This window comes from Pieris napi, chromosome 6 (genome assembly GCF_905475465.1).
Source record: "Pieris napi chromosome 6, ilPieNapi1.2, whole genome shotgun sequence".
NCBI lineage: Eukaryota > Metazoa > Arthropoda > Insecta > Lepidoptera > Pieridae > Pieris > Pieris napi.
In genome coordinates, this window is record NC_062239.1 from 13,324,012 (window position 1) to 13,336,881 (window position 12,870).

Here is a 12,870-nt window from a genome sequence, read left to right on the forward strand (position 1 = left end):
AAAAAGCATGTTACTGGTTACTAATTTTATTAAATATTCACAAATAGGCTAAATAATCCCGTTTTAGAAGTATTCGGTATATTTGGGCATTTTATTCTTCATGGCAATGCCCGTGTCACCAGCTTCAGCGTTGTAGCCTTCCAAGAACCTTATTTTAGGATCACCGTACACCACCTGAAAATATTGAACAGAATTTAGCCATTGTTGGAAGCATTTTTTCTGTCCCTCAAATGACTAATCCCAAAATAACTTGTGATATCTGTCACACAGACTGAGTACCTGAGTATAGGCATGCATGTCGTCAGCACTGGTGACCAATTCTGGTACATCAGTTCTTGGTATGTTGAATAGGTTCATGAAAATGTGCTTGTTGTTAGTGAAAATCATACGCTGATCAGACCACTCCACTTCGCGGGGCAGCCTCCAGTCTTTCATTTTTGGCTCATCTCGGTGGACATACTGATCAAAGTCGAGACGTTCAATATCTTCGACTACCTAATAACAAAATAGAAGATTAATTTTAAAACGTCATTGTCCAATTTATATGACTACTTGTATAACAAAAGTCATTAGCAACAAATACTTGTAAATCCATGTATAGGAACATTTGAAATATAACTCACCACTTCAACCTCACCACCCCCAGTCCAGTCATACACTAAAAGCTCTGCATGGGTAGAAATATCACGAAGATATTTGTTCTTATATTGCCTTTCAATTTCTTGCAAGAAAGCAGGCGTCAGAGCTTTGCCACATACTTCATGTTTTTGTCCACGCTTCTTGATTGCTTCCTGTACCTATGATTAATTTACAACTTTGCATAGAGTTTAGTTTTAATCAATCAATAAAATCAATCAAAAAGTGACTTATTACATATTCAATAGCTAACCTTGTCAACAGGGATGTCAAGGTAGATGACTAGATGAGGACGCAGCAAATCTTCAATTGTTTGGCCTCTCAACTCATAGTAAATAGACCTAACTCCCTTGCTTAAAAACTTCTGAGAGAACATTGCTTCAAGGAACACAAAATCAGAAAATGGAGATCTTTCCAACACAACTCCTTGTCCAGTGTTTAATAGATGAGCCAATGCATCAATGTACTGGCTAAACCTAGCCATGTACATCATAATCTGATAATTACCAGCCAAGCGGTGGTTGGGGCAATTATTAAAATCGATGTGGTCGAATGTTCTTGTGTCTGGAGGGACACGGTCGTTGAACGTGCGTAGATCAACACCTTGTTGTATATAGTGGATGTCCATATTAGCTTCAGGAAAATGCTTCATGCCTAGGTCAGCAGCCAGGGCGGATGCAAACTGAGTTTTACCGGCTGCTACTGGTCCTTCTACGATAACAACTTTGGAATTTTCATCCAACCTATGGGTAGTCCTATCAAACAAACTGCGGAACCAGGTATAATCCTTATTGACGTAATCAAAGGGGGCTGGTTTAGGCGGGCGGGGCGGAAGCGACTCCCGTAAGGTTTTCCCCATAATATCTCGCTTTTGGATAATTGTGCATCCTGCTATTTTGCCACCCTGCGCAGGGCTTACCACTTTCACAAAAGTAGTGCGGATAAGAGTCGCCATATTTACTGTCGACCCTGAAAAAGAGTGGCATACCTATCTTTTAAATTAAATCTTTAAAAATAAGACTTGATTTTCAATATTTTTAGAGACTTACCTATTAATTCATAATAAAAATTCACTATATATTATAGTTTAGGGGTATGACATAACAATTAACACTACAGAAGTACAGACTAGGAAGACTATACCTATTGTATAATCTATGTTTAAGAATGTTGATCATTGACATATTTTATACGTCGCAAAAATTACAGACTGCTCTGCTCTGTCTATGGACATTGGACAATAAGTAATAACATTGACGTCTCGACTCTCATGTGACAACTGACTGCTGACAATCTCTTTGAAGTTTAATCCTTACACTTACAGAGTTACAGCCAACACAGCCATGTGGCTTTATTAAATAACAACAAATTAATAAAACTTTTATTTTTTATCGTCGATAATTAGTTTCCCCTACGAAAATGGAAGTGGAAAATATCAACGTAGATGAGTTTCTGCCTGCAAAAAATCCGATTAAATTGAAACGAAGTGCCGTTTCGGAGGCTGGTGATGGTATGGAAGTTGAGCAGCACAATGGCATCGAAGGCAAGTCTCAACACAGGCGTCCGAGGGCTAAAAGACCTAAAAAAAGTGCTGAACCTAATGAGAGCAAAGTTAATATGAGAAAAGTAGCTGTACCTGCTCACAGGTATAACCTTAAAAAAAATTATTGTCTATTAAATTATACTATAGCAGTGTTGGCCTAGTGGCTTAGACTCGCGACTATCAACGGTTGTGCACCAATATATTTTCTTCTAAGTGTGTGTAACTTTCTTCCATGGTGAAGGAAACATCGCGAGAAAACGGGCGTATGAACATATCTCAAACCTAATCCTACTTGCCAAAACTCTTATAGGGTTGTACCAGCAGTGCCAATGGGTGTTTATTATATTTAAAAATATATATACACTATACCATAAATAAATACATATTTAATTAATAAAGTGTATTGTATAAAATTTTATATTCTTTTGCTGTATATTTTTAGATACACACCATTAAAAGAAAATTGGTTAAAAATATTTACTCCAATAGTTGAACATTTGTTGCTTCAAGTGAGGTTCAATACTAAGACAAGAAATGTAGAAATCAAAATAGGACCAGAAACAAAGGATATAGCGAATTTACAAAAAGCTGCTGATTTTGTCAAGGTATGTAACACATCAGTCCGCTAAAAGAACTGTAGTATCATAATGTGTATATATATATTAAATGATAAGCGCAGCTTATCTCAGCTCAACTTATAGAAGATTTTGTGAATTGGTCTGACCTAATTTAGCATGCACTCAGTAAATTCTTAGCCTAGGACTATAAATATCAGTAAGGTCACAGGCAAAAGTAAATAAGAGGTATTAATTATGGCAACAACCACATTATAACTCTATTCCTACTCATACTGCTTACAAATAAGAGTCACATTAGGGTAGTAGGACTCCTTTCTCCGCAATTAGACTCTTAATTGGTCCGTTGTGCGTACTACACATATTATTATTGACCCGAAATATTTGATACAAAATCAAACCCAGTAAACTCATGCTTGCTCTCTATATATTTTTTGCAAAAGCAGTACCATGTTTATTTTATGAGCAGTTATTCTGACTTACCGATCTGTGAACATCAGACAGATTACAAGTCTAAGTGTGGCAACTGAGTCCACCAACCATCTGACACCTCTATTAGGTGTGTTCCCAAGAATTAGTAAGAAGATGGTAAAATCCTAAGTACCCATGGTTGTTTTAGTGGGTAGTGCCATTAGGTTATCTCATAATCAGAGGTTGAAATAGCTTATGTCCAAAGAAATGTGGTGATGCATAATGCAAAAGATAAAGATTGGTGAAGATGATTGTGTTGACACAATTACTACACTATAAATATTGCAAATTTTTTAGTAAATTGTTTTCCTTAGGATCAGTCATGTCATATATATATCTCATTCTCTTAGATTAAGCAACATTATTTGTGTTCTTTACAAGAATGATAAAAATGGTGATACATAATATACTTCTACATATTTGGAAGTAATTTATGTGACATTATATTTCTAAGCTGCTCAGTTTAAATTTATATGGTGTACCAACTTTATATAATTTTGATCACTCATACTCAGGAGTTATTATTTTGTAAAAAGGTATTATATGTTTGTTGCAGGCTTTTGTTTGTGGTTTTGAAGTTGATGATGCTTTAGCATTGCTGAGATTAGATGATTTATTCGTGGAGACATTTGAAATTAAGGATGTTAAAACATTACAAGGCGATCATTTGGGAAGAGCTATTGGCAGATTAGCAGGCAAGGCTGGTCGTACCAAATTTACCATCGAGAATGTCACCAAAACCAGGATAGTGTTAGCAGATTCAAAAATACACATCCTTGGGAGTTATCAAAACATAGCTTTAGCTAGAAGAGCTATATGTAATCTCATTATGGGTTCTCCGCCTTCCAAAGTATATGGCAATTTGAGGAATGTAGCAAAAAGAGTTGCAGAGAGGTTTTAAAAAAATATTTAATAAGTTAATAATATTCTTTTATTACATACTCTATAGTAAAATCTTATATTTAAAATGTCGTGGGACCCGTGACAGTACTAATCTTGCATCGTAACTAAGTGAGGCAAAGGTCCAAGGCTCAGCAGTACTCCACTCCACACAATATACTGAATCTTCATGTTGTTCATATGACTGAAGAACGCCGTCTTCTAGACTGCAACATTTGTAGGAGCAAACAATACAGTAATTTCATTAAAAAGAATATTAACCACATGTTCCAGAGTAATAAACTTTGAAAGATATCTCTTATCACACTGTTTACTGCTTTCACAGACCGAATGAGAAGGTTGTCTGGTTGAAGTTAGACTATTATTAAAGAGGTTCTTAGGTATTGTAAAACTAGAAAAATTAGATGTATGTTATTTACATAATATAGGCTCATAAAACTCACACTTGACTAAGTTTCTTGTCATCATCAGTATCACAGATACTGGCAGCTGCAGTAAGCAATGCTCTTCCATCGGAACTGCCCGTTACAAGTAATTGCTCATGGTATGTGTTGTAACGTACTGTCCATACCCTATTAACATTAGAATTTATCAAAACTGTTTGGGTCTTATGTATAATAGAGCTTATAGCTGCTATTTTGAAATTTGAGCTTGAATGTGTTGTCATTACACATTGCACATCATACATTTTCGAGTTGAGGCTTAAATAATAATGCATGTCTTACCAATGTGAATGATCAGTTCTACTAAAAATGGGTTCTTTTGGATTTCTGTAGTCCCAAATGTTGAGTGCAGCATCATCACCTGCTGTCGCTAACTGAAATTGTCTGCACAAAATAATTTGCAATATTATTGTTATAATTTAAAATACAACAACGAAAGATATTGATGTTATTTTAACTAAAACTAATTACCTATTTGGATTGAAGTCTAGATCGCGAGCTAGTTGTCTATGGGCATTGTCAATGCCCCACACTGGTTTGCAGTCTGCCCGAGTATCAAAACATTTTACATGAGTATCTTGCAGTACTGCAAACTATAAGGAATAATATTAATACTATAGAATGAATGAATAAATATGTAAGGGCAATTATGAGAGTTCTGCATTCAGTCAGTAATTTACCTGGTGTGCTGCCTGTGGACTCCATTTCCCACCAGTAAATTTGAGTCTGGTACGGCCTTCTGGTGTGATATTATAACCTTGGGTAGTAGTGATATCACGCACTGACACGCTACCATCCATGACAATACTGACACAATTAGTGTCCGTTGGATGCCATTCAGAGCATCGGATCTCTTCTTCCGGTTTCTGAAAGCATCATATTATAATGTGATACAAGCCTGCTTTTATTATTACTTTAATAATAATTGAGCAAAGTTTAGGTGAAGTTCTAATTGTTCATACTCTTGGGCTTTAGAAATACCATGATGAGTGTTGCCAAACCTGGTCTAGTGGAAAGTCTTTCCATAAGCTTTATTATTATTATTTAAGTATTAGTGGCTTAATAATCTGATATAACCTCGGGATTAATAGTAGTGAGTAGTTCCATGTCTTCTGCATTCTGACTCTGCATTGCGCTGAGTTCATCTATGTCTCTTGGTATTACCTGCATTATTAAAAAAATCTACATTTAAAAGTCAGTTTTCAAAATTTATTAAAAAGATGCATACTGCATCCTTTACCTAAGTAATTATAATCTGAAAAATTTACAACTTTCAAGTTTCATCAAACCAACCATGCAATAGTAGGTTAAGAGTGGAAACTACTGTAAAATAAACAGTATTACCAAATTTGGTTTTTATACATATACCATTTTTCTTACTATTGGTTTTGAGTAAAGACAGTACTTACATCTAAAGTTGGTAGCTTATAGATTGACACCCCCATGCTGCATTGAGAGTTTTCTGGATCGTAAGAGTTGTGAGTGGTCATCAAGGTTGCTGCATCATGAGGTGAGCAACGCAAGTGCCAGATTTCACCAATATCATGTTTATACACCTAGCAAAGAATATATGTTACTGGCTACTTTCTACTAGAACTTAGTCAACTGAATTTTAAAACATTCCTGATGGTGTTTTGTAAACATAACAGCAAGTTTGAAATAAGCATTGGTCATGTCAATTTAACAGCCCTTAGAATAGATACAATTCAAATGGTATATTTCATTTCTTAATTATAAAAATAATGTATCTTTTAAATCTACTAAAAACCTTGTTTCTTTAATTATTACCTTAGTGTGTAGTGCTCCAGTATCTTCCTCAAGCTCTACTACATGAACCTGATTTGTCTGCGGCTTTAAACTCTGCGTACCAATCAGAAATCTGATGGCATCACTTTCGTATTGCGGTGATAACGCTCTTGTCTACAAAAATTAAAAGGTGGATTGTATAGTAAGAGATAAAAATAATGTACATAGTGGAGTTCATGTGCTAAGGGTTTGCTCACCTGGTGTTCTAATCCGTAGATAATTGAATTACCTTCTTCCATCTTTTATTACTTTTCTAGTACTTGTACAAAACTTTAAATTGTTTGATAAATTATTAGTGTTGTTTACATTAAATACATTTTAGCCACAAGGCACAGCTCAATAATAGAATTCGGCAGACTATAGTCTATACTATGTTTTTTTTTTTTTTTTAATGGCCCGCACGGTTTGTGCATTGTGGCCCAGGGTCAAAAACAGGGAAACGGGTAAAAACATAAAATTGTCGTCTGGAAAGGAATTTAGGAATAGAAAATAATTAAAGTATAAAATAAAAGATCAATTCTTATAAATCTACGTACAAAAGGAGTGTAAGAAAACATATTTACATATATTTACGTTCATATTGTCTAAATTTTTATATTATTACTTAAGATAAAAGCTGCTAAAAGTTTATAATATACATGTGGGTTGTAAAGTTGAAAGTAAACTTGATATGGATGAAGGGAAATGAGACCTTCGAGAAGAGCCGACCGGTCACGCCGAGGACAAACAAACATTATGTGATTTAAATCACCTACATGATGTAGGTGATTCGCATAAAATTTTGACGTAAATCGTAATCGTAATCGTTTGTCGTATATCACGCTCCACGCTCGGTTAAATGGATTGGTCGGAAGAAATGTTTTCTCTAATCGGATTGTACCGAAACTATACTGTGGGATCCCCAGGACGAGAATTCAAAATAAAAATTTAAAACAAGACGCCTGGGTGGAAATCGGAAGAGGTATGAACATATCGGGTCAAATATGCAAAGATAAAATGAAAATTCTGATAATGAAATAAAATATATGCTGCACCAGCGACTGGTTCGCTCCACGTTCGCAAGAGCTCTGTGGAGAATGCGTGTTTCTATTGGAGATGCGCGTACCGTCTCCATCAGAGCGGTTGCAGCAGCGAGGATAGTGGATACCCAGCTTAAGATAAGCTCAACAGTTTTTGGCACAAATAACAGTAATCAAAACCAAAATTGTACTTTACAACGCTCTTTGCGAGTCAGTCATTAATCACGTTCTAACTAGCTATGGTACGGTTACCCAAAGTATCTCAACCTAATAAATAACCTCCAACTGCAAATCCTCAAACTCCTTTTTTCGAGATGACATAATAACACGAGTTAAGCATGACGTGCAGACCCGAGCTGTAACGCTTCAGCTCTATACTTCGAGAGCACTGCAACATAAAAAATAAGTTGAAGTATTATTTTTATATGCATTTGTCGCGCTCCTAACAAGATTGCAATTCTTACATTAATACAAAGCATAGTTGTTTTTTAATGTAATAATATATATACATTTGCATTGTATATTCTGTAACCTGTGTTAAAAAAATTCTATTAAGTTTGAACACAAATAACTTTATGTAGGTATTTTTTTATAGAAAAGAGGGGCAAACGGGAGGCTCACCTGATGTAAAGTGACACCGCTGCCCATGGACACTCTCAATGCCAGAGGGCTCGCGAATACGTTGACGTCCTTAAAAGCGATACGAAGTTCACCGGGTCATCTAGTAAGTCTAAGGACTCGTTAACATCTTTGCCTGATACAATTAGGCGCAGGTTACACTTACTCAGGTAAGTTTTAATTATGCCATAATCAGTCATGCCTTGTGATAGTTAATAATAATGTAATTTGAATTAATCGAGAGTAGGGAAATTGATTGTCAGGGGTGAATGAAAAGGAATGGCGGTACACAGTATGCGCCAACTCTAATATTATTTATTGACAGGCACTTTGTTTACTTGATTATAGTTATATGCATTAACAAAATTAATAAAACAGTTTGTTAATCAATAAATAACAAGGCGAAGCCCGAACAGATTTTTGAAGTTATACTTCTTTAGGCGCGTTATGAAAAATTGATGAAAGTGAAATTTTACGATAAAATTAACAGAATGAAGTTGCCCATGGAAGATGCTACGGCATTGGACATAATTTGAAACGACATTCGAATAATAATAGAATTTATAATAATAATAATAATAAAGCCTTTAATCAGATAGAAAATAATTACATAATTTTAAACTTAAACTTAACACTAGTGAGTCGGTGACACCGACAACCCATCTGTTTGCCCAACTTTGGCAAAGGCCTCCTCCATTTCTCTCCACTCTGCTCTGTTCTGAGCTTTCCTGGTCCAAATTTTCCCAGATACGGATTTTATTTCGTCTTCCCACCTTCGAAACTGTCTACCTCGTTTTCTTTTATTTCTTGGGTACCAATATATGATCTTTTTGTTCCACTTTTCTATACCTCTTATTACGTGACCAGCCCATTTCCATTTCAATCTTCGTATCCTCGTTGTGACGTCTTCAATCTTCGTGTGGTTTCGTATGATTTTATTATTGATTCTATCGGACTTCCTGATATTTAGCATGCTTCTTTCCATCGCCGTCTGGCATGTCTTCAGAAGACGAATAGAATTTATGGAAGAAGACAATAATAGAATTTAAGTTACACTTCATGTAAGAGAATAATAGGAAATATAACTGAACTTTATTGACTATAATGACTCCTTTTCAAGTCTTTGATTATTTAATTGTAATTAATTATTTGCATGCAATCAAAAACTATTTTTAATAATGCCAAATAAGTACCTATAACTTCTTACGCGCGTACATAAGTACACGCACCCCTTTTTTTTTCTTATGTTTGACTGAAAAGTTAGAAACTGCTAGGTGTTAAAAATACTTTTACTTACAGTAGTAATTATAGTAATTAATACCGAGATTAGAATTTATATCGGGGTGTGCCCGAAGACTTTGGTCAAACCTAGTATAAAACCAGTAATTCCGGGAAGAGTCTGCATATCAAACTTTGACTATGAGATATACAACGGCGGATCCAGGGGGGGGGGGGTCATGGGGGTCATGACCCCCCCCTGAGCAGGACTTAGGTGGACCACTAATTGAACATAATGATTTTATATATAAATTTGTCACCATACAGATTATATGTAACTGCATACCTTCAATATTTAATTAATTTAATATAATATAATAACTTTGTATGATGGCAAACGTTTGAGAACGAACGCATCGAATTTGAATTTTCCGCGCCACACTTGCGCGCGCTTGTCGACTATGAAACGTCTAGCTAGACCTTACCTCAATCGGAATCGGAACGACTAAACTTCAACATATCATAACATAGCTTATTTTAAATTGTGACATCAATATGTATCCTAATATAGGAAAATTGGATACACTACCCTGTCAGCAAAGCGACAGCAGAAAGGTCTTTCTCTACGTTGCGCAAAATTAAATCGTGGCTAAGATCTTCAATGGTTAAAGATCGCCTAACCGGACTGGCACTTCTCCACGTTCATGAAAACGTACCCGTTGACGTAAATGACGTAATAACGCGTTTCGGGAAAACACGTTAAAGAAAAATTGATTTTGTTATTAAAATATATGTATTTTGTTTCTATTTTGTTTGATGGAATCCCTTGTCATACCATCTCTTCACTTTTGCGAAGTTTAGCGTAATACCCCTCGACATACCTCAAGCTGTTATGACAAATCATTCACCACGGTTATGTAATATACATAGGCTGCCTCATTCCGTTCGTGATAGTCAGGCCGAGCTAAGCTCGCCAAAACAGCCAGAGCTGAGCTGTAAAGGCCCTAAAGGCCAACAGCGAGATTCCACTTCAAAAAAAAAATTACGTGATAGTGTTTCTCTGGATGTCTTCAAGAGAAGATGGTAATATGTACGTGTATACATGTTGGTCCAACTAGTGACGGCAATATTTTTTTTTTAGATTCCTCACACCTGGGGGTATACGAAAATACCCCATGTATGTTCCGCGATTTTTTGTAGTTTTCGAGTTATACATTTTTTTGTGTTTTTTGAATGTTTTCTGCCAGCGAGGTTTCAAAAATTCATATCTTTTTTTGTTGTAGGTATTTTGCAGTTTTTTTCTGTTAAATGATTGCCTTAAATGATGTTCAAGAAAAAAAAATCCCAGCTTCTTAAAATTAGTTAAAGCTACTCAAAAAAGGTTTTAAAGTTAGAAGTTTAGTTTTTAGCTGGATTTGTCCAAACATTCGACTTCAATTTAAAAATACAAAAAGAAGTTTCCATAGCTCCTGGCTAAGTTTAAAAACTCCACAGGGTTCTAACTTCTAAGCTACCAAAATGATAGAAAAAAAAATGGTTCTTAATTGGTCTTTTTTTGTTGTAATCGGTGAATTTTTGGTGGATAGGCTAAAAATCATTGAAGCATTAAAAATGTTTTTTTTTTCGACTTTTATTATTCTTATGGTAAATTAAACTTCATAATGTGGTTTTTTGTTTAATTTTAATACCCGTAAAATAAATGTAGCTGTAATCGGCCTTTTAATGTGGATAGGCAAAAAATCATTGAAGCATTAAAACTGTTTTTTTTTTAACTTTTATTTTTCTTATGGCAAATGAAACTTTACGATCCAATTTATACTAATTTTAATACCCGTTAAAAAAGTAGCTCGTGTAATTCTTACAATAATTTTGGTCTTACCACTCAAAATTCAAAATGTTATTCGAAATGATTATTGCTAGTTGTGAAATTACCTGTTTTTTTAATAACAAATAAAAAACACGATTTACTGAAAAAATACTATTTCTAATATATAAAATTCTCGTGTCGCGGTGTTTCGACACTTGAACTTCGTTCGAACTTCTCCGAAACGGCTTGACCGATTCTCATGAAATTTTGTGTGCATATTGGGTATGTCTGAGAATCGGACAACATCTATTTTTCATATCCCTTAATGTTAAGAGTAGTCCACCCCTAAATTATTACTTTTTAATTTTTAGATAAAGATTTTTTATTTTATTTTTTTATGATACAGCATTAAAAAATACAAACAACCCCCAATTTTCACCCCTCTACGATCAACCCCTATTTTTTATTATAAATGATATACATGGCAAAACGACGTTTGCCGGATCAGCTAGTATTATAATAAATTTTCAAAACTCCTTCCTCCAACTTGAATACATAACGACAACGTTTGGGGATTTTTCAAAGAGCTGGTTTACCCGAAGGAAAGCTACTTTTTTTAACGGGTATTAAAATTAATTAAAATCACATTATAAAGTCTAATTTACCATAAGAATAATCAAAGTCGAAAAAAAAACATTTTTAATGCTTCAATGATTTTTAGCCTATCCACCTTAAAGGCCGATTACAACAATAAAATACCAATTAAGTACCATATTTTTCTATGATTTTGGTAGCTTAGAACCCTGCGTAGTTTCTGAACTTAGCCAGAAGCTATGGAAACTTCTTTTTGTATTTTTAAATTGAAGTCGAATGTTTGGACAAATCCAGCTAAAAACGAAACTTCTAACTTTAAAACCTTTCTTGAGTAGCTTTAACTAATTATAGGAAGCTAAGTTTTTTTTTATTTAAACAACATTTAAGACAATCATTTCACAGAAAAAAAACTGCAAAATACCTACAACAAAAAAAGATAGCAATTTTTGAAACCTCGCTGGCAGAAAACATTCAAAAAAACACAAAAAAAATTATAACTCGAAAACTACAAAAAAATCGCGGAACATACATGGGGTATTTTCGTATGCTCGGTGCTAGGTGTGAGGAATCTAAAAAAAATTATTGACGTCACTAGTTTTGGACCAACCTGTATGTACACAATACTGTGCTAAGTTTTTCAAGTGTACAATCAAGAATAAATATTTTTAATTGCAATTACTAACGTACATAAATAAAATACCTACTTTTTACTTGTATCTATTGTTATCAAAATTAAATTATAAGTTCTTGACTTGACCACGACTATGTGACCCCCTCCTGGCGCCAAAGCTGGATCCGCCCTTGGAGATATATATATATATATGTAATAGATCCAGCAGCAGTTAATGTTGGTATATATTTACACATTTAAAATGAAAAAGGCAAGCGAATGTTGAAGCGACCCAACTCATCCACTTTAAGAGATCCTTCTCTTTGTTCTAACACAGCAGCGGAGACAGACGACAGTGAAGATGACCAGGTATAGTTTAAAATAATTGTATTATCTATCTGTAGTATCTATTTGGTATATGAGGTGCCATTTAGCTTCCATTTGTCCAAAATTAGTCAACCGCATTTTTAATCTAAGAACAGACAAAATACCATAAAGACGGACATATTCAGTGTACCACTGACAGAAATTACAAGAATTGCAATGTCCAATATTTCTTGTGAAAAGGTTTTAGTTAATTTTTCTTTTCTATTGAATTAAGTTTCTGTAGCGGTATAAAGTCAGGTTACG

General features: G+C 34.6%; 3 protein-coding genes across 3 annotated transcripts; 1 reads left to right on the top strand and 2 right to left on the bottom strand.

Annotated features, from left to right (window-relative positions):
- Positions 1 to 10: 10 nt before the first annotated feature.
- On the bottom strand, positions 11 to 1,819 carry LOC125050510 (NADH dehydrogenase [ubiquinone] 1 alpha subcomplex subunit 10, mitochondrial). Its single transcript, XM_047650408.1, has 5 exons — positions 1,686 to 1,819; positions 890 to 1,605; positions 624 to 797; positions 280 to 495; positions 11 to 174 (listed from the first exon to the last, which is right to left on the bottom strand). The coding sequence occupies exons 2-5, from the start codon at positions 1,589 to 1,591 to the stop codon at positions 64 to 66; spliced, it is 1,203 nt and encodes a 400-aa protein (XP_047506364.1). The 5' UTR covers positions 1,592 to 1,605; positions 1,686 to 1,819; the 3' UTR covers positions 11 to 63.
- Positions 1,820 to 1,935: 116 nt separating this feature from the next.
- Positions 1,936 to 4,146, top strand: LOC125050512 (RNA-binding protein pno1). The gene is made up of 3 exons (XM_047650410.1): positions 1,936 to 2,282; positions 2,622 to 2,784; positions 3,782 to 4,146. Exons 1-3 carry the CDS (start codon positions 2,056 to 2,058, stop codon positions 4,124 to 4,126), a joined length of 735 nt encoding a protein of 244 aa, XP_047506366.1. The 5' UTR covers positions 1,936 to 2,055; the 3' UTR covers positions 4,127 to 4,146.
- Positions 4,117 to 6,733, bottom strand: LOC125050511 (EARP and GARP complex-interacting protein 1-like). Its single transcript, XM_047650409.1, has 9 exons — positions 6,572 to 6,733; positions 6,357 to 6,488; positions 5,978 to 6,124; positions 5,646 to 5,732; positions 5,249 to 5,434; positions 5,040 to 5,161; positions 4,851 to 4,952; positions 4,569 to 4,697; positions 4,117 to 4,331 (listed from the first exon to the last, which is right to left on the bottom strand). Exons 1-9 carry the CDS (start codon positions 6,611 to 6,613, stop codon positions 4,169 to 4,171), a joined length of 1,110 nt encoding a protein of 369 aa, XP_047506365.1. The 5' UTR covers positions 6,614 to 6,733; the 3' UTR covers positions 4,117 to 4,168.
- Between the last annotated feature and the right edge of the window lie 6,137 nt (positions 6,734 to 12,870).

Bases quoted from the DNA above. Each gene is read 5' to 3' on its own strand.
- LOC125050510 (XM_047650408.1), bottom strand. From the start codon at position 1,591: ATGGCGACTCTTATCCGCACTACTTTTGTGAAAGTGGTAAGCCCTGCG. The intron at 496-623 runs GTGAGTTATATT...TTTTGTTATTAG, and splicing joins GGGGTGGTGAGGTTGAAGTG to GTAGTCGAAGATATTGAACG. The intron at 175-279 runs GTACTCAGTCTG...CAATATTTTCAG, and splicing joins ACATGCATGCCTATACTCAG to GTGGTGTACGGTGATCCTAA.
- LOC125050512 (XM_047650410.1), top strand. From the start codon at position 2,056: ATGGAAGTGGAAAATATCAACGTAGATGAGTTTCTGCCTGCAAAAAAT. The intron at 2,283-2,621 runs GTATAACCTTAA...GTATATTTTTAG, and splicing joins GTAGCTGTACCTGCTCACAG to ATACACACCATTAAAAGAAA. The intron at 2,785-3,781 runs GTATGTAACACA...TGTTTGTTGCAG, and splicing joins AAGCTGCTGATTTTGTCAAG to GCTTTTGTTTGTGGTTTTGA.
- LOC125050511 (XM_047650409.1), bottom strand. From the start codon at position 6,613: ATGGAAGAAGGTAATTCAATTATCTACGGATTAGAACACCAG. The intron at 5,435-5,645 runs GTTATATCAGAT...TGATGCTTTCAG, and splicing joins TCACTACTATTAATCCCGAG to AAACCGGAAGAAGAGATCCG. The intron at 4,332-4,568 runs GTGAGTTTTATG...CAAATGTTGCAG, and splicing joins GACAAGAAACTTAGTCAAGT to TCTAGAAGACGGCGTTCTTC.